General features: G+C 42.0%; 1 protein-coding gene across 2 annotated transcripts in view; it reads left to right on the forward strand.

The window, feature by feature from the left end:
• tipin (timeless interacting protein) overlaps nt 1–18822 on the forward strand; it is a 46947-nt gene that overhangs the window by 13676 nt on the left and 14449 nt on the right. Inside the window, exons 1-3 of one of the 2 annotated variants that reach the window (XM_073032731.1) lie at nt 7161–7184; nt 12589–12742; nt 16910–17003. In XM_073032731.1, the coding sequence (XP_072888832.1) occupies nt 12607–12742; nt 16910–17003 (230 nt within the window). In that variant the 5' untranslated portion in view covers nt 7161–7184; nt 12589–12606. Of the gene's footprint in view, nt 1–7160; nt 7185–12588; nt 12743–16909; nt 17004–18822 lie in introns of those variants that run through there. The other variant, XM_073032730.1, reaches the window with a different exon arrangement.

Consider the following 18822-nt stretch of genomic DNA (forward strand, 5'->3'; position numbering starts at 1 on the left):
CCCCTAACTCCCCACATTGTCTCCAAAACCATCCCTATGAACCATGCGAACAACTAAGCCTGAGAGGTTGCCAAGCTGTGATGATGGACTTCAGAGCTCAGCAATATCTTGACCAGAAGCTTATCCCAATATGGGAGTTCCCCACAATTTTTACACAATGGACCAATGCCATTAAGCGAGGGTCTGTGGACTCCATGACTCTGTCTACCCTTCCTTCCCTCACTGACTCCATCACCCTCCTCACCTGGATCCATTATGCTTGGTGTATCTTACCAAGCCCCTCCCTTACCATCTAATCTCTCAGTCCAGAAGAAGGGTCTTGACTTGAAACATTTACTGTCCATTTCGCTCAACAGATGCTGCCTGACATACTGAGTACATTCAATAGTTTGTTTTTTTTTTGGCTCTAGATTATTTTGAGTCTCCTGAATTTGGATGCCAATGGATAAATCTAATCTTTTCAAATTTGGCTTATTGTTCTCCCAACTGCCAGGACCAATGCAGACAGGTTTTCACCCAGTACCTGCCAAAGTCAAGGACAATTTTCAAATAAAGACTTAACTCCACAGGACATGTCAGCAGTCATTACGATCAAGATCCACCAAATGAACTCTGAAATCTTTACATTATTAAGGAAGAATGCATAAAATGAAATGGTCCTTGGGAATTAACTGTAGATCAACCACCCACTCACACAAACCTGAATTTTCTTCTAATCAGGCAAAATTATTAGATCTCCAAGAGGACCACAACCTCGTTGTAGGGTTTGGAGGCTTGCGTGCCTGAGTGACTCAGAGAGCTATGTTGACCGGAGTCAGGGCCTTGTTTGGTGCCTGGTTTGACTCCACCGGTCCTCCCAATTTGGGGGGTTCAGCTTAGGAGCTCCTGGTTTAGGTCCACTAGTCCTCTTGATTTGGGGGTTCAGCTCAGGCCTGTCAACAGCCTGTCCTGCTCCGATAACATTGGAGTCACGGCCAAGACAGCTCACCAACATCTCTACTTCCTCAGGAGGGTAAAGAAATTTATCACATCTCCATTGATTCTTACCATTTTATATCAATGCGCCATAGAAAGCATTGTGTCTGGATGCTTAATAGCTTGGCACAGGAACTGCTCTGCACCTGACCACAGGAAACTGCAGAGAGTTGTGGGGTAACTCAGCACATCACAGGAACCAGCCTTCCCTCCATGAACTCTGTCTACGCTCCTCGCTGCCTCGGTAAAGCATCCAGCATAATCAAAGACCCCACCCACCCCAGACATTCTCTCTCCTCCACCCCCCCTTCCATTGGTCAGAAGATATAATTTCCTGAAAGCTTGTAACACCAGGCTTGACTATATCTTCTACCCCACTGTTATCAGACTCTTGAACAGACCTCTGGTACAATACGAGATGGACATTTGGCCTTGTAATCTACATGGTCATGATCTCGTATTTTATCGTTTGCCTGCAATGCTCTCTTTCAGTGGCTTTTACACTGTTACCTTGTTCTCGCTCAATGCAACAATCTGATTTGTATGAACAGCATGGGAGACTCTGTATCTCAGCACACGTGACAATAGGACACCAATTCTGACTCAGATTCATTTATTTAATCACACATACATCAAAGCATAAGGTGAAATGCAAAGTTTGTGTTAACAACCAACACAGCCTAAGGATACATTGAGAACAGATCACAAGTGTCACCACACATTCTGGCACCAACACAGCACACCCACAATGCTGAGCAGAACAACACAAGCAACAACTAAACAAGCCCCTTTTCCACCCCCACCCACACACAGGTAGGCCTCTCCAGACTGCTCTGCTTGGAGCCCATCGACTTGGGTAGAAATGTAGTATTCTGCACCTACAAATTATCCTTAGAACCAGCCTGGAAACCAAGGTAACCAATACACCAATGCCAACAAAGTGGAAGGTAGGTGTCTGACCTCCCTCCACCCAATTTACACCATCTTCTTGTACCCCACCAACAGAAAATTACCAAAACATCAAATGTACTTTTTGCCATAGATGCTGCCTGGCCTGCTGAGTTCCTCCGGCATTTTATGTGTGTGGCAGAAGATTACTATTGTTGCTCTCTGTCCCCCTTCTACCTGTCTGTCACTATAAATTAATTCACGTTTCATTTCCTGTTCTATCTTGTGCGTGGAGGGTGGGGTTTTTTGGGGGGGGGGGGAAAGGTTGGTGATCAGAATGCTGTTTCTTTTTGTATGGGGGGTGGCATGAGTTTGATGTTTCTCTCTGAAAGACTTCCATGTTCTTTCTTTGTTTTGTGGCTATCTGGAGAAGACAAATTTCAGCGTCGTATAGGGATACGTGCTTTGATAAAACATGAACCTCTGAACCTTTGAAGTTCGAGTTTAATTGTCAGTCAACCAGACACATGTACACAGCTAAACAAAACAGTATTCCTTCGGGGCCAGGATGCAAAAGACAGTACATATATTCACACACAGCATATTTAGTTATGATAGAATATACAATCACAAAATAATATTCGCTCAAGTCCCTGAGTGTCATGGCCTGGAGATTGATAGTACATGAGATATTGTCCTGGAGCCATGTTTCTGCAAGAACAATTATGCAGCAGTTCCTCAACTCGCGCTGGGTCAGTTGCAGATGAAGGCAAATCAGCTTGGCTTCCAGGGAGCGAACACTGGAGAGCAGCACCGACAAGAGAGCTGACCTTCAGGGGACAGCATTAGAATTTGATAATCCATCGTACCACCAGATGCAACAAGCCATTAGGCTGATCAACAGCTCAACCAATTAACCCATCCCACCACCACCACCACATACACACCACCTAGTGTCACTTTATGTACACAATCAGTCTATGTATGTAACAGTTAATTGTACTTGCATTTTATAGGATTGCTTCTATAAATATATATATATATAATTATATAATTATTGTGTTTTTAAAATGGTTTTCTCTATGCTTATTGTGTTTTTTTATGCTGCATCGGATCTAGAGAAACAATCATTTCATCCTCATTTACACTCGTGTACTGAAGAGTGACAATAAACAATCTTGAATCTTATCTTTTTAAGGCTCTCGCAAGAGTGTCAATGTATGTAAAGCCAAGAAGTAACTGTAATCTGCATGGGTGCATGGCCATGCAGTAACCAAAATGCCCCCACGCACATAGCCTTTGTTGCTATGCAGCTGGGATTTTCTTTTATATAATGCTGATATAATTTTGAAAACATTGCAGCAGTACCATGATTTCAAACTAGCTGTTTCTGAGAAAGTTAAAATTGGTTCAATTAAGACATTCACTGATATATTGAACTACTTGCTTAGAAATGAAGAATTTGATCTGTCAATTATTGTTGACATCATTGGAACATTTCAAGCTTCTCGTGCTGACTGTGAATCTGGATTCTGTCTTATGAATTCAATCAAATGTAAACTCCAGAAACAGACTAGAAATGGATCATTTGGATGAGCTAATGAGGATTAAGAAGTGTCTTTCATCTGGATTACTGCCCTAAACGCCAGTGGTGTAACAGGCAGTAAGTAACTAACTACTACTTGGTTGGTGACTGCCTGTTAGGAGATGAATCTTTCATCTGGACGTGAAACTAATCTGGATAGTATTTATAGACAATGGATTGGTTATAAAGACGAATTTCATTATATCCTTCAATTAATAAATAAAATCAAAAGTATGGGATTTTTCAATCTTCATTCCAGATATTCATAGTATGCATATTACACAAAAAACATTTAAAGTGGCACACAGTTTTCAGGAGGTAAAAATTATCTGCTTAAGGGTTGGGCAGCGCAGCTGTAAAAAAAACTTTAGAGGGAATGTTGGAAGTTGCGCAAATTTTTATTATTAATCACAGGCTGCCTCTCCTTTTGAACAGCGGCCTCTAGAGAGTTGTGCTGCCACCTCTGATTCCACCTGCAGTCTCTGCAACACCATCCCACTACAACTGTCTGCAAAGGTAAACTTCATACATTGTACCAAAATTAAACACATGCAATTAAATTCATCAGCAGGAAAGCAGCATCCATCATCAGGGACCCCCACCACCCAGGCCATTCTCTTTTCTTGCTGCTGCCATCAGGAAGGTGGTCGACAGGAGCCTCGGGTCCCACACCACCAGGTTCAGGAAGAGTTATTACCCTTCAACCATCAGGCTTCTGAACCAGTATGGATAACTTCACTCATCTCAACGCCGACTTGATTCCACAACATACAGACTCACTTTCAAGGACTTTACAATTTATGTTTGCAATATTTATTTATTTGTATTTGCATAGTTTGTTGTCTTTTGCACATTGGTTGTTTGTCTTTGTGTGTGAAGGTTTTTGTTGATTCTATTGTGTTTGTTTCTATTTACTGTGAATGCCCACAATAAAATGAATCTCAGGGTTGTATACTTTGATAATAAACTTATTTTGAACTTTGATATTCAATTCTCTAAACTTTGAATTTTTGAAGGTTCATTTGTTATTGTCAAAGAATGCATGTCCAGTGCAACCCGATACTTGTCTTCTCCAGATAGCCATTAAACACAAAAAGACCATGGGTGCTGATGAGAGAAAAGACATCAACTCCCACCTCTCGGCATAAGAAAGAAAATAAATAAACGCAGAACCCAAAATCCCCCTGTCCTGCAGAAAAAAAACAGTGAGAATAATAATCTCAAACCTCTCAGTTGCAGAGAAAAAAATAATGACAATAACAGACCCCTTCTCCCTCACTTGCACGAAAGAACAGCAACAATAACAATCCCTGACCCCCTCACTCGCAGCAAGGAACAGCAACAGTAGCACCAAACCCCCAATCCCCTCCCCTTACACACAAGAAATTAACAGCTCACCCACCTGCCAATTGGCCATGAGAAAGAAAGCAACAAAAACCTTCAGGAAACCAATATAAAGTACAGTTCAGTAATCACATGAATCTCAGAATATCAGAAACATCTTTAAGCTTAACTGTACAAACTCCCAAATGCTTCTATTATAAATACAAACAACTAGTCAGGTAAGGTCTTATCATCTTATCTGTCAGGTAAGATGGTGCAAGAACATAATTTATTTACACGTATTTCTTACTTAGAATTTAATCTTGTTACCCCGGTGAGACTGTGGTTTGCTTCTATCAAGATTACGACAGGTTTATCGTTCTTTGTTCTCAAGACCAGTTTCAATCAGATTCACGATCTTTAGAAGCTTCCTCCTACTCCTCTCCAGTCTATACATCAAAACAAAAGAAAGATGCAATTAGAGACAAAGAAACGTTAGTAGGAATTAGTAATTTGAGAAGTTGAGAAGCATCATTTCTTGGTGAATATTGGATTGCATGCAGCTCTTTAAATAATCTGTTGTCTGCTGACCAGTTTTGCATCAACTTGTAAAATTATTCACAGCAACAATCCAAATTTTTAGTATTAATAACTTCTTTCTCTAATTTTAATTTGGGATCTGTACATTTTCATGTTTGCTGCTTCAATTTAATCCTTTTTCGGCCCCCTATTGTAGAGTGACCCGCTGTAACATTTTGGATCGCTTCTATTATAAAGGAAAGAATAATATTCAGTCCAGTGAATATTAGTGAAATGTGTTGTTTGAATCAAGGATTTTGCTGGGGGCATCCCACAGGTGTCATCATGTTTCCAGTGCCAATGTAGAATTCCCACAACTTACTAACCAGAACCGTACATCTTTGGAATTTGGGAGGAAAGCCACTCAGTCATGGGGAGAACATAAAAGCTCCTTACGGACAGCAGTGAGAATTGAACCCTGATTGCTGGTGCAGTAAAGTGTTACACTAACCAGTATGCTAAAGTGCTGCTCTTATGAATTAATTCATGCTGAGAAAATTTCAGACTTAATGTCATCCTATTCTAACACCATCAGATTCATGACTCCGTATTTCTAAATTTATCTTTCACAACACGATTTTCTCTCTACTTTAGCATTCCTATTACACAAAAGTTGTTGATTTTTCCTTCCATTCTTCTTTCCACTTCATTTATTTTGTATGATTCAGCCAATGTATTTTATTTTAAAGCACTTTAACTTATTCCCATATTTTCTATTTTACTTAATAATTCTAAATCCACATTTCTTGATAATTCAAAGATATTTTCAGTATCTTTTTTCATAGGACCAGAATTAGGCCATTTGGCCCATTGAGTCTGCTGCACCATTTCATCAGGGCTGATTCATTTTCCCTCTCAGCCCCCATCTCCTGCGTTCTCCCTGTATTCCTTCATGCCGAGTTTAACTATTTTCTTGTCCTCCAACATTACCTGTTAAGCAGTTTATGATTTACTGTCTATTGGAGATTTCCTTCAGATTGCACGTATTCTTTTGCTTGTTTTATCCAACTTCCTTCATTCCCTTATCATGCAGATAGATCTCTTTGCATCATGCCACAGTTGTCCCACATCAAAATCCTATCAATGTTTCATCCGTCATTTCAGCAATCTAAAACCAGCTTGTTTTCTATTTCAGAAAGTTTCTTCCTGAAGCATTTCCTGTTTCCCATACTGTATTTCTCTTGAATTTGTTCTGCAAATTCTGCTTTTCTCATTATTATTGTAGGCTTTTGCAGAACACTAAATTAGAAAGGCAAACTAAAAGGAAGCTGGAAATGACATAAAAACAGAAAATGCTTGAAACACTCAGCAGGCCAGGGAGCGTCTAGAGAGAAGTAGAGTTACTGAGTCTGATATATTTTTTACACAAGCAATAAAAGGTAAGATAGAAAATTAATAATAAAACGCCTGAAATATAAAGAACATCAGTAAATATGCGGGAAGTTCTGACAGAAAATGAATCAAAGTTGTCTTTGTGTAGGATGCCGACCCAAAATGCCTCCAATTCCTCTCACCCCACATACCCAGTTTAACAACCGAATTCCCCAGCAAGTTAGTCTAAGAATTGACTTCCCGCGCGTGACGTAGTCACGAGGAAGAGAAAAGTAAAGGTTGATTGGCTTAAACATCGACAGCGCGAATCAGTCATTATGAAACGTTCATTTCTATTGGATGTCTCCTGCAGTGAATGACTTACGTTTTTCCCGGTATGAGCTTCTGATTGGCTACTCTTGGCCATTGGAGCGGCTATTCTAAGTTGCTATTGGTTGAATATGATAGCCGGTTAACTGATTGGTTGGTGGTGGAAGGCGCGCTTTGGTTGTCTGAGAGAAAGGTGAGGACGTGAGCCGGGGCAGGTGCTGGGGTAATTTAATTGCGCTGCGTGTTGACGATCTCATTTCTGCCATTTGAAATGCTGTGGTTTCCACTCTAAACCCCTTCTCACAACAACACCTTTTACATTTGTTTTTAAAAATTGTCGAAAAACGTGAGGCCGCGGCTTGGCGGCTTATGTAGGGGGCGAGGGGCGAGGGGCGACGAGACAGCGCCACGGGAGAGGGTAATGTAAAGCAGCGAGGAGTAGAGGGGAGATGCTGATGGTGGGGGTCCGGAGAGGGCGGCAGAGACAATCTCTCCCCACATCTATTAAGCGCCTGTTTGCGAGACGAGGAACAGTTAATGTTTCAGCTAGAATAACTTGGAATTCCCAGTTTCATTCTTTATCTCAGTGACTTTGATTCTTCTGTTTGTGACATCTTTAAATATCCCTAATATATCTGCCTCTCCGCTTGTAGTAACTTTTATGTCATGCTCTGCGGTGTTAAACCACCAATTTCTCGTCATATGTCTGATAATAAATTTGATTCTGAATCTTCTGCTTCTAATCTAAGCTTGAGGAACATAATGTCTGGGCATAATGGAGTCTTTTGGACTTAACATCAAATTTCAGGTGGCTCGCTTTCTCTGTCTCAGAATAGGCCCTTTCTGCCCTAGGTCATTCATGTGTGATATTGCCTCAGTCTTTATTCCCTCTCCTTTAGCAAAGTCTGGCTTGCTTGTCGCATCCTATAGCTCTTCATTCTCAACTTTTGCATCCCTTTATTTGCCTTCGTTCATGTTCTTGTTTTCTAAACTTGCTCTGGTATTCTGCTGTTGTGACTAGCTTTTTTTTGCACTACTTCAGATTGCAGTACAATCTGCACCATTCTGCTGTATTGCACTCACTGTATTTATTATTGGTTACTGTTTACTTTTTGAACTTCATGTCATGCAACAAAACATTCATCAAATATAAAGAATTATATAAGAATAAAGTTAGAGGTTAAAGGGTAGATAGAAAGTCATAGAACACTACAGCATAGAAACAGGCCCTTTGACTACCTAGTCTTCATCAAACTATTCTGCCTACTCCCATCCACCAGCACCTGAACCATAGCCCTCTGTACCCCTCCCATCCATGTCCCTATCCAAATTTTCACTTAACTGTTCAAATGGAACCTGAATCCATCATTTCTGCTGGCAACACCTACAAATTGCTGGAGGAACTCTACAGGCCAGGCAGCATCTATGGGGAAAAAAAGTATAGTCGACATTTCCGCTGAAACCCTTCAGCAGAAATGCTCCAGCATTTTGTGTGCGTTTCTCAGATTTCCAGCATCTGCAGATTTTCCCTTGTATGTGGTTTGACTTCTGTTGGCAGCTTGTTCCACACTTGCACCAGCTCCGATATGGAATAGAATGTGCATAAATGTCAGCATGTGTTTACAACATAAAGCATATTATAAAAGATGGTTTAGTGTGCGTGACACCCTTCCTTTGCCCTCCCTGCACTTGAAGCTAAGTTGTGTTTTTCATAGTGTGACAAAGGATCTTTGATCTCAAAGACCTCTCTTTCTACAAATGCTGACTGACCTGAGCGCCTCCAGCATTTTATGTCTTTATTTCAGGATTAATTTGTTTGTAGTTTGTCATAAAATGCTTGATGAGACAAGGTTTTTAGGGGAGACCAAGGTGGAATTGGGGTGGCGAGCTCTTTCTTGATCAGTGCAAAGACAATGGCTGGGGTGAAAGATAGAATGTGGAGAGGCAGATACATTAGGGACATTTGAGAGACTATTTGATCGGCACATGAATGAAAGAAAAATGGAGGGCTATGCGGGAGGGAAGGGTTAGATTGATCTTGCAGTAGGTTAAGAGGTCAGCATGACATTGTGGGCTGGATGAGCTGTACTGTTCTATGTTCTGTAATGTGACAGGGAAAGATCCTTATAATGCTCATTCCTGTACTTGCTCTCTGAAGGAGTGCTTTCTGTGTTTTTCTTAAATCTTATTTATCCTATTGCCTTTGTGGAATTACCATTGGATTTTCTCTTTCAGGCATCACAGTAAATTTCCTTTAACTTTGACTGTTTACATTTTCATCTCATCCTACTTTACATCTCTTGGTTCTGTTGACAGTCACTTTCCTCTTTTTTCTAATTCTCCAGCCAATGATAAGTTTCTCCGTGCTTACAGTATCAAAGCTTTTCTTAATTATAAATGCCTCCAATATATCTTTCCTTAACCAGTTCTTAGAATAATGCAAGCTTCTCTTTGGCCTAATCATTGAACTGTCCTGACTACTCCCTGCACCTTCTGCGAAAGTGCTGGCTGTGACCTGCACAGTGACAGAGCGACTAGAGCTGCTGCCTCACAGATCTAGAGGCATGGATTTAAACTTGTGCTACGAGGAGCAAACTTGGTTTATCCTAGAAAGGTTAAACTAGCACATTTTCCATAACTGTAGTAGGAACTATTGTTGTAATAGGCCTTCATGGGATGAGGAATAGGGATGTAATCATGAGATTTACTTAAGAACATAAAAGAGCATGAGCAGAAGCAGGCCACTCAGCTTTGTAACCTGCATTGCCATTTAGTGTGATCATCTCCATTATCGTTAATTCCTCGATCTTTCAATTATTTGTCTCTCTCCACCTTAAATATATCAAATGATCTGGCCTGTATCATCCTCAGGGGCAGTTAATGCCTGAGATTCAACACCATTTTTCCATTCCCCATTCTGGCTCCTTTCTTATCCCTTCTCCTCCTCACCTGGCCACCACCTCCCTCTGGTTCCCCTCCTCCTCTTTCCTGTATGGTCCACTGTCTTCTCCTATCAGATTCCTTCCTCATCTCTTTACCTCCTCCACCTATCACCTCCAGCTTCTCACTCCCTCCTCCCACTTTCCCCTTCACCTGGTCTCACCTACCACCCACCAGCTTGTACTCCTTCCCCTCCACCCACCACTTTATTCTGGCTTCTGCCCTGTTCACTTCCAGTCCCAATAAAGGGTCTCGGACCAAAACGTCAACTGTTGATTCCCCTCCATAGATGAACACAAGAAAGTCTGCAGTTGCTGGAATTTGAAAGCAACACATAAAATAGTGGAGGTACTCAGCACATCAGATAGCATCTATGCAAATGAATAAACAGTTGATGTTTCAGGTCTAGACCCTTTATCAGGACTGCAAAGGAAGGGGGAAGAGGTCAGAATAAAAAGGTGGGGGGGAGGTGAAGTCAGGTGGGTCGGAAAGATAAAGGGCAAGTTGTGGGCATGCTCTGTTAGTAGAGGAAGCATTGCAATACTTTTCAGGCTGTTCTTGGCATGACCTTGAACTGTTTAGTTATTGATGCAAATGACACATTTCCATAAGAGCATAAAACATAGGAGCAGAACTAAGGATTTGGCCCTTCGATTTGCTCTGCCATTTCATCATGGCCGATCCTTTTTTCCCTTTCCTCAGCCCCACTCCCCGGCCTTCTCCCTGTAACCTTTGATGCTGGGTCCAATCAAAAACCTCTCAATCCCTGCCTTAAGTATACCCAACGTCCTGGCCTCTGCAGCTGCCTGTTGTAACAAATTCACCACACTGGCGAAAGAAATTTGTCCACATCTCTGTTTGAAATGCATGCCCCCCATGCTGAGGATGTGCTCTCTTGTCCTAGACTCTCCCACCATGGGAAAATATCCTTTCCACATCTACTGTCTAGGCTTTTCAACATTCGAAAAGTTTCAATGAGGTCCCCCTTCATCCTTCTAGATTCCAGCGAGTACAGACCCAGAGCCATCGTATGATAACGTAATGTCATCGTTCTTTGTATGATAACCCTTTCATTCTCTGAATCATCCTTGTGAACCTCCACTGAACCCTGTCCAATGCTAGCACATTTTACTTAGATAAGAAGCCCCAAACTGTTCACAGTACTCATGGTGAGGCCTCACCAGTACCTTGTGTAGCCTCAGCATCACATCCCTGCTCTTGTATTCTAGACCTCTTGGAATGAATGCTAACATTGCATTTGCCTTCCTCATCACCAACTCGACTTGCAAGTTAAACTTTAGGATATCCTGCACATGGACTCCCAAGTCACTTTGAATCTCAGATTTTTGGATTTTTCTCCTCATTTAGAAAACAGTCTGCTTATTTATTTCTTGTACCAAAGTTGCATGACCATGTATTTTCCAACATTGTATTTCATTTGCCACTTTCTTGCTCATTCTCCTAATCTGTCTAAGTCCTTCTGTAGCCTTCCTGTTTCCTCAACACTACCTGCCCCTCCACCAATCTTCATATCATCTGCAAACTTGGCAACAAAGTCATTTTTTCCAACATCTAAATCATTGACCTACAAAAAAAGAAGTGGTCCCAACATCGACCCCTGTAGAATACCACTAATCACTGGCAGCCAACCAGGAAAGAGTCCTTTTATTTCCACTTGACGTCTCCTACCAATCAACCAATGCTCTAACCATGCTAGTAACTTTCCTCTAATATCTTTCCTGTAAGTTTCCTATTATAATTTCACTGTATACTTTGATGTACATGTGACAAATAAAGCTCATCTTTAATTGTTAACACTGTTGAGGACAAAGAACTGATCGCTGAGGTGGTTGAAAAACTGCTTTTTATGTGAGAGCTAATTTTCCATCCACGTGAACACAATTCCTTCCATAATTTATGTATCAGCCTCTCGTGTGGCACCTTGTCAAATGCTTTTGGAAAATTTACATCAACAGATTCCCCTCTATCCGCTCTGCCTGTCACACCTTCAACTAATTAGTGCAAATTTGTCAAACTTGATTTACCTTTCGTAAAAATCACATTGGCGAGGTTTGATTATATTCAGCTTTATAACAGTTGCAGTGATTTGTTTTAGGGCAATATCACATTGCTTTAACAGTATATGAATACTGGGGTAAAGCCAACAAACTGATGAGATTTCAAAGAATATGAAGATCTAAAAATTTGAAGAGAATTGATAATGTGGGGAGAATAAGAAACATGATTACCAAAAAAAATAATGCTGGGGCAGGTCAGGTCATCTATGGAGAAGAATTAAGAGCTGATGATTTGGGTTGAGGCCCTTCATCAGGACCTTTGTGAGTCCTGACCAAAGGTCTTGGCCTGAAACATCAGCTCTTTATTCTTCTCCAGAGATGCTGCCTGACCTGCTGAGTCCTTCAGCATTTTATATGTGTTACTCGGGATTTCCAGCATCTACAGTCTCTTGGGATTAGTAGAATTGGTGTAAATGGGTGGTAACCACAACTTCAGAGGGAGCACTGGGTTGAGATCAGGGTGGTACCCAAGGAGCAACCAGGCCAATGAGAGAAAACTGAAGTATTTGATTATGTGTCAGCTTGTCCATGCTCTGTAACAATTTTCTTTTGACTTACCCACCTGGTTTTTGTTTTAAGTTGATAGGACAAGTTGCAATGATGAGTGACCCTTTGGAAAATGGTTTGTTCGATATCCCTGACAATGAAGAGTTAGAAGATGAAATCTTTCCTCCCCTTCCTCCTCCAACATCACCTGGCCAGCTGGGATATGGTGAAGGTTTCGCTGAAGGTGGTGAGTCAGCTGTTTAAAATTGAATCAGAATCAGGTTTATTATCACCGGCACGTGACGTGAAATTTGTTAATTTAGCAGCTGCAGTTCAATCCAATACATAATATAGAAGGAAAAAAAATAAAATAAAATAAAAATAATAAATAAATCAATTACAGTATAGAATAGATTAAAAATGCAGAAAAACAGAAATACTGTATATTTAAAGAAAAATGAGGTAGTGTCCAAAGCTTTAATGTCCATTTAGAAATCAGATGGCAAAGGGGAAGAAGCTGTTCCTGAATCGCTGAGTGTGTGCCTTCAGGCTTCTGTACCTCCTACCTGATGGCAACAGTGAGAAAAGGACATGCCCTGGGTGTCGGAGGTCCTTCATAATTGACGCTGCCTTTCTGAGACACCGTTCCCTGAAGATGTCCTGGATACTTTGTAGGCTAGTACCCAAAATGGAGCTGACTAGATTTACAACTCACTGCAGCTTCTTTCAGTCCTGTGCAGTAGCCCCTGCCCTCCCCCCCCCCCCCCCCTTACCAGTCAGTGGTGCAGCCTGTCAGAATGCTGTCCATGGTACATCCATAGAAGTTTTTGAGTGTATTTGTTGACCTGCCAAATCTCTTCAAACTCCTAATGAAGTATAACCACTGTCTTGTCTTTATAACTACATCAGTATGTTGGGACCAGGTTAGATCCTCAGAGATCTTGATACCTAGGAACTTGAAACTGCTCATTCTCTCCACTTCTGATCTCTCTATGAGGATTGGTATGTGTTCCTTCGTCTTGCCCTTCTGAAGTCCACAAACAGCTCTTTCGTCTTACTGACGTTGAGTGCCAGGTTGTTGTTGTGGCACCACACCACTAGTTGGCATATCTCACTCCTGTACTCTCTCTCGTCTCCACCTGAGATTCTACCAATAATGGTTGTATCATCAGCAAATTTATAGATGGTATTTGAGTTATGCCTAGCCACACAGTCACGTGTGTATAGAGAGTAGAGCAGTGGGCTAAGCACACCCCCTGAGGTGCACCAGTGTTGATCGTCAGCGAGGAGGAGATATTATCACCAATCTGCACAAATTGTGGTCTTCTGGTTAGGAAGTCGAGGATCCAATTGCAGAGGGAGATACAGAGGCCCAAGTTCTGTGACTTCTCAATCAGGATTGTGGGAATGATTGTATTAAATGCTGAGCTATAGTCGATGAACAGCATCCTGACATAGGTGTTTGTGTTGTCTGGGTGGTCTAAAGCCGTGTGGAGAGCCATTGAGATTGCATCTGCCGTTGACCGATAGGAAAATTGTAGTGGGTCCAGGTGCTTGCTGAGGCAGCAGTTCAGTCTAGTCATGACCAACCTCTCAAAGCATTGCATCACTATTGATGTGAATACTACCGAGTGATAGTCATTACGGCAGCTCACATTGTTCTTCTGGTATAATAGTTGCCTTTTTGAAGCAAGTGGGAACTTCCTCCTTAGTAGTGAGAGGTTGAAAGTGTCCTTAAATACTACCGCTAGTTGGTTGGCACAGGTTTTCAGAGCCTTACCAGGTACTGCATTAAGACCTTCTGCCTTGAAAGGGTTCGCTCTCTTTAAAGACAGCTTAACATTGGCCTCTGAGACAGATCACTGGGTCATCAGGTGCAGCAGGGATCTTCACAGCTGTAGTTGTGTTCTCCCTTTCAAAGTGGGCATAGAAGGCGTTAAGTTCATCTGGTAGTGAACCATCGCTGCCATTCATGCTATTGGGTTTCGCTTTGTAGGAAGTAATATCTTGCAAACCCTGCCAGAGGTTGCTGTGCATCTGATGTTGCCTCCAACCTCATTCGAAATTATCTCTTCGCCCTTGAAATAGCCCTCTGCAAATTCTGGTACAGGCCTGGGTTGCCAGACTTGAATGCCACAAATCTAGCCTTCAGCAGACGACGTACCTCCTGGCTCATCCACGACTTTTGGTTTGGGAATGTACAGTAAGCCTTTGTAGGCACACACTCATCCACACAGGTTTTAATGAAGTCGGTAACAACTGCAGCATATTCATCCAGGTTCAAGGATGAATCCCTGAATACAGTTCAGTCCATCAATTCAAAGCAGTCCTGTAGGCGCTCCTGTAATTCCTCTGACCATACCTTCTTGGTCCTCACTACTGGCGCTGCAATCTTCAGTCTCTGCCTATACTCAGAGAGTAGAAGTACAGCCAGGGAGTAAAATTGAACTTGTAAATTCAATTTTAATGAATAAATAGCTTTATTTAATAACTAATACATTACGTTAATTCTGAGTTCAGGTGAAAATTTCTGTTACCTTGTTTTTTTAAATCTTTTATGTGGGTATTTGTGTTCTTCCAAAGTAATTTTTTCAAAGTCAAGTTTATTGTCCTATGCACAAGTATATGTCTGTACTTATTTGCAACAGCATCACAGGTACATAGCATATAAGCAGTATTCACAATAAAAAAACATAACTTATATGTAAATTATACATAGTTTTTACAAGATGTAATAGAACAATAAAAATCTAGTACAATTTTAGTGCAAAGGTGATTATAGTTGCAGCGAGTAGGGTTGTGCTGGTTGGTTCAAGAACAGACTGGTTCTTGGGCAGTTGCTGTTTCTGAACTTGGTTATGTGAGATTTCAGGCTTCTGTATCTCCTGTCTGATTGTAGCTGTGAGATGTTGGCTTGGTCGAAAGTGGGGATCTTTGATGGATGTTGCCTTCTTGAGGTAGAACCTCCATATGGATGGTGGGGAGTGATGTGCCTGTTATGTACCGGACAGAGTGCACTACACTGCACGTTTGAATTGCCATACCAAACCATGATGCAACCATTCATGACATTTTCAACAGTAAATCTGTAGAATTCTGTTTGGTGATGAGCTGAACCTCCTTGATCTCAGTAAAGACACTAGTCTATTTTCATTGTGGTTGTGCATCTATGTGCTGAACCTGGGACGGTCATCTGACATGCTAATGCCTAAGAATTTAAAGCAGCTAAACATAGAAACTATCTATGTTTCTATGTTAAAGCAGCTGACTGCTTTGCTACTTCCCTGCAATGTAGACTGGTGCATGTTTGTCATCTTTCCCCTTCCTGAACAACACACAAACTGACAGAGGAACTCAGCAGGTCAGGCAGCACTTATGGAGGAAAACAAACAGTTGATGTTTCAGGGCAATGTTGTGTGTGTTGCACAAGGTGTCCAGCATCTGCAGAATCTCTTATGTCCCCTTCCTGAAATCAATAATCAGCTCTTTGGTTTTACTGACATTGAGTGAGAGGCTGTTTTTGTGGAACCACTCGACCAGGTGTGCTGTCTCGCTCTGGTAAGCTGATCATTGCCCCCACAGTGGTGTTATTGGTAAATCTGTCTATGGCATTGAAACTATGGTGTGGCATGTGGCCAAGTGCTTAAGGCGTTGGACTAGCGATCTGAAGGTCGTGATTTTGAGCTCCAGCCGAGTCGTGTCCCTGAGCAAGGCACTTAACCACACATTGCTCCCGTCCACCCAGCTGAAAATGGGTACCGGCAAAATGTTGGGGTTAACCTCCAGGGGGGAGGGGAGTCTCATACTCTCAGTTGCTTCATGCCACGGAAACCAGCGTGAGCATCGGCCTGATGAGCCTATGAGGCTCGGGACAGACTTTAACTTAACTTGAAACTATGATTACTGGCACAAAGTGGACTGGAACATCATTTGCTAAATGTGATGTTCGGTGGTGAAAGTTACCTGGTTGGTAGGCATATCTTGGGAACTTAATTCTCATTCTGCACACTTATGTCTGCCAGGCAATGCATATTTGACATTGCTTGAACAATATTCATTTGCAGTTATGCGGCTATGGGTGTTAGTCTTAGCTGGAGAATTCTGATCTGCTTCTGCCTTTAGTTAAAAATAGTTTACTTTTTCTGGCAGGTGGATGTCACCTTGTGTTCACAAACCCCTGTCGGTCCACATGGCAGTTTCAGAGTTCCCATCACTCACTTTTCCTCGTGACCTCGCATGTTGCAACTGCATTGGCAAGATCTCACACCGTGAATAAGTTTCTAGTCCGTTGCCATAACTACTCAGCCAAACTATCCAGCACACTGATTCTGAATTCTTAGACTGTAATAGATTATCAGCCACCTCATTCATGTACCTTATGTCGTTTTATTTGTATTGAATTTTGTTTCTCCAGAAGACGAAGCTCGACAAGAGGGAACTCAATCTAAGGAGTCTGTAGTACTCAGGAAAAGTGTAAGGGGGCCACAGCCGAAACTGGATGCTCAGCGGTAACTAAAGGTTTAAACTCTGTTAAAGTGGATGCTGTTGTCCATAACTAAAGCTATTCTCCAGGCAGTGCCTGGTACAACTGCAACAGAACAACAGGCTATCATTAACACGGGTGCTTCAGGGACAGTTGAGACACATTCCCATGAGGAGCAAAGCAAGAATAAACACGTGCAGAGCTCCCTGGATGACAGAGTTGGTACAGAGGGAGGTTGAGCAAAATAGTTTGCATATAATAAGTATCATTAAAAATAGGTCTGATTATTAAGAATTAGAGGGAAGTGAGAACTTAATTAAGGGGTAAGTGAGTATGACAAACGTAGCAGCCAATGTAATTGGGAATCTAAAAGTGTTCTGTAAGGATATAATCCTTGGCAAAATGGAAACTTGTACATGGTTGGTAAGGGCAGTGTGAAGATAATGAATGTGTAGTTTGCACCTATCTTCACTAGAGTAAGTGAAAGAGGTGGCTTTGACTGTGAGTTGTTGGGGTATTGACCAGAATCTTTCTGTCTTCATCGATCATAGGAATAGTGTCAGAGAACTGCAGAGTATTAGTGTTTCTCCTTTCTTCACAGAATGAGCAAGGATAAACCCAGCAAATATTGGCCAATCAGCTTAACCTCTGGTGGGAAAGCTTTTAGAAACATCAATCCAAGACAGGAGTGATAGTCATCTGGAGAAAAATGGAGTAATTAAGGAAAGCAGCACATTCTTTAACCAAGCGACACACGCATAATGCTGGAAGAACTCAGCAGGCCAGGCAGCATCTATGGAAAAGAGTAAACAGTCAACGTTTTAGGCCAAGACCTTTCATCAGGACTGGAACGGAAGTGAGAAGTCAGAGCAAGTAGGAGGGGGAGAGGGGAGGAAGAAGTACGAAGAGGTAGGTGAAGAGTGAAACCGGGGGGGGGGGGGGGGGGTGAAGTAAAGAGCTGTGTGGATAGATGAAAGAGATAAAGGGTTGGAGAAGGGAGATTCTGATAGGAGAGGGTAGAAGACCTTGGGAGGAGGTGATGGGCGGGTAAGGAGATGAAGTGAGAGAGGGAAACAATGGTGAAGTGGGGGGCAATTACTGGAAGTTTGAGAAATCAATGCTCATGCCATCAGGTTGGAGGCTACCCAGTCAGAATATAAGGTGTTGCTCCTACAACCTGAGTGTGGCCTCATTGTTCCTCCAGCATTTTGGTGTGTGTTGCTTGGATTTACAGCATCTGCAGATTTTCTTGACTTTGAGCTACATTTTTGAACCAACTTGATTGTATTTTTTGTTAGGTAGTGATTAAAGAGGATAACAGCTTTGATATGCAGTACTTTGCAGCTTCTAACAAACCACATTAAGGAATTGGAACTGGATGAACTCCAGGTCATTTGGGAGGCTGAAGGGGATGATAGATAGGACATAGAGAGTTAGTTACACCCAAGGTGTAGGACACAAGAAACTGGTGACAGTCAGGAAGGGGAAAGGTGTTAAGGTGCTAGTGCAGAGTACCCCTGTGGCCAACCCCCTCAAAAACAGGTATATCACTTTGGCTACTGTCAGAGGGGATGACCCAATAGAGGAAAGTTGCAGTGGGCCAATCACTGGCACTGAATTTACCTCTGTGACTCAGAACAGAAGAGGGGGGAAATAGAGCCATGCTGTGGTAATAGGGGATTAGTTAGTAAGGGAACGGACAGAAGGTTCCGTAGGCAAGAATGAGATTCCTGAATGGTATCTTACCTCCTGGGTCTGGGATATGTCGGATCGAGTCCTTGACGTTCTTAAGTGGGAGTGTGAACGGCCAGAAGTCATGGTCCATGTAGGTACCAATGACATGG

Source organism: Hemitrygon akajei, chromosome 30 (assembly GCF_048418815.1).
Source record: "Hemitrygon akajei chromosome 30, sHemAka1.3, whole genome shotgun sequence".
Taxonomy (NCBI): domain Eukaryota; kingdom Metazoa; phylum Chordata; class Chondrichthyes; order Myliobatiformes; family Dasyatidae; genus Hemitrygon; species Hemitrygon akajei.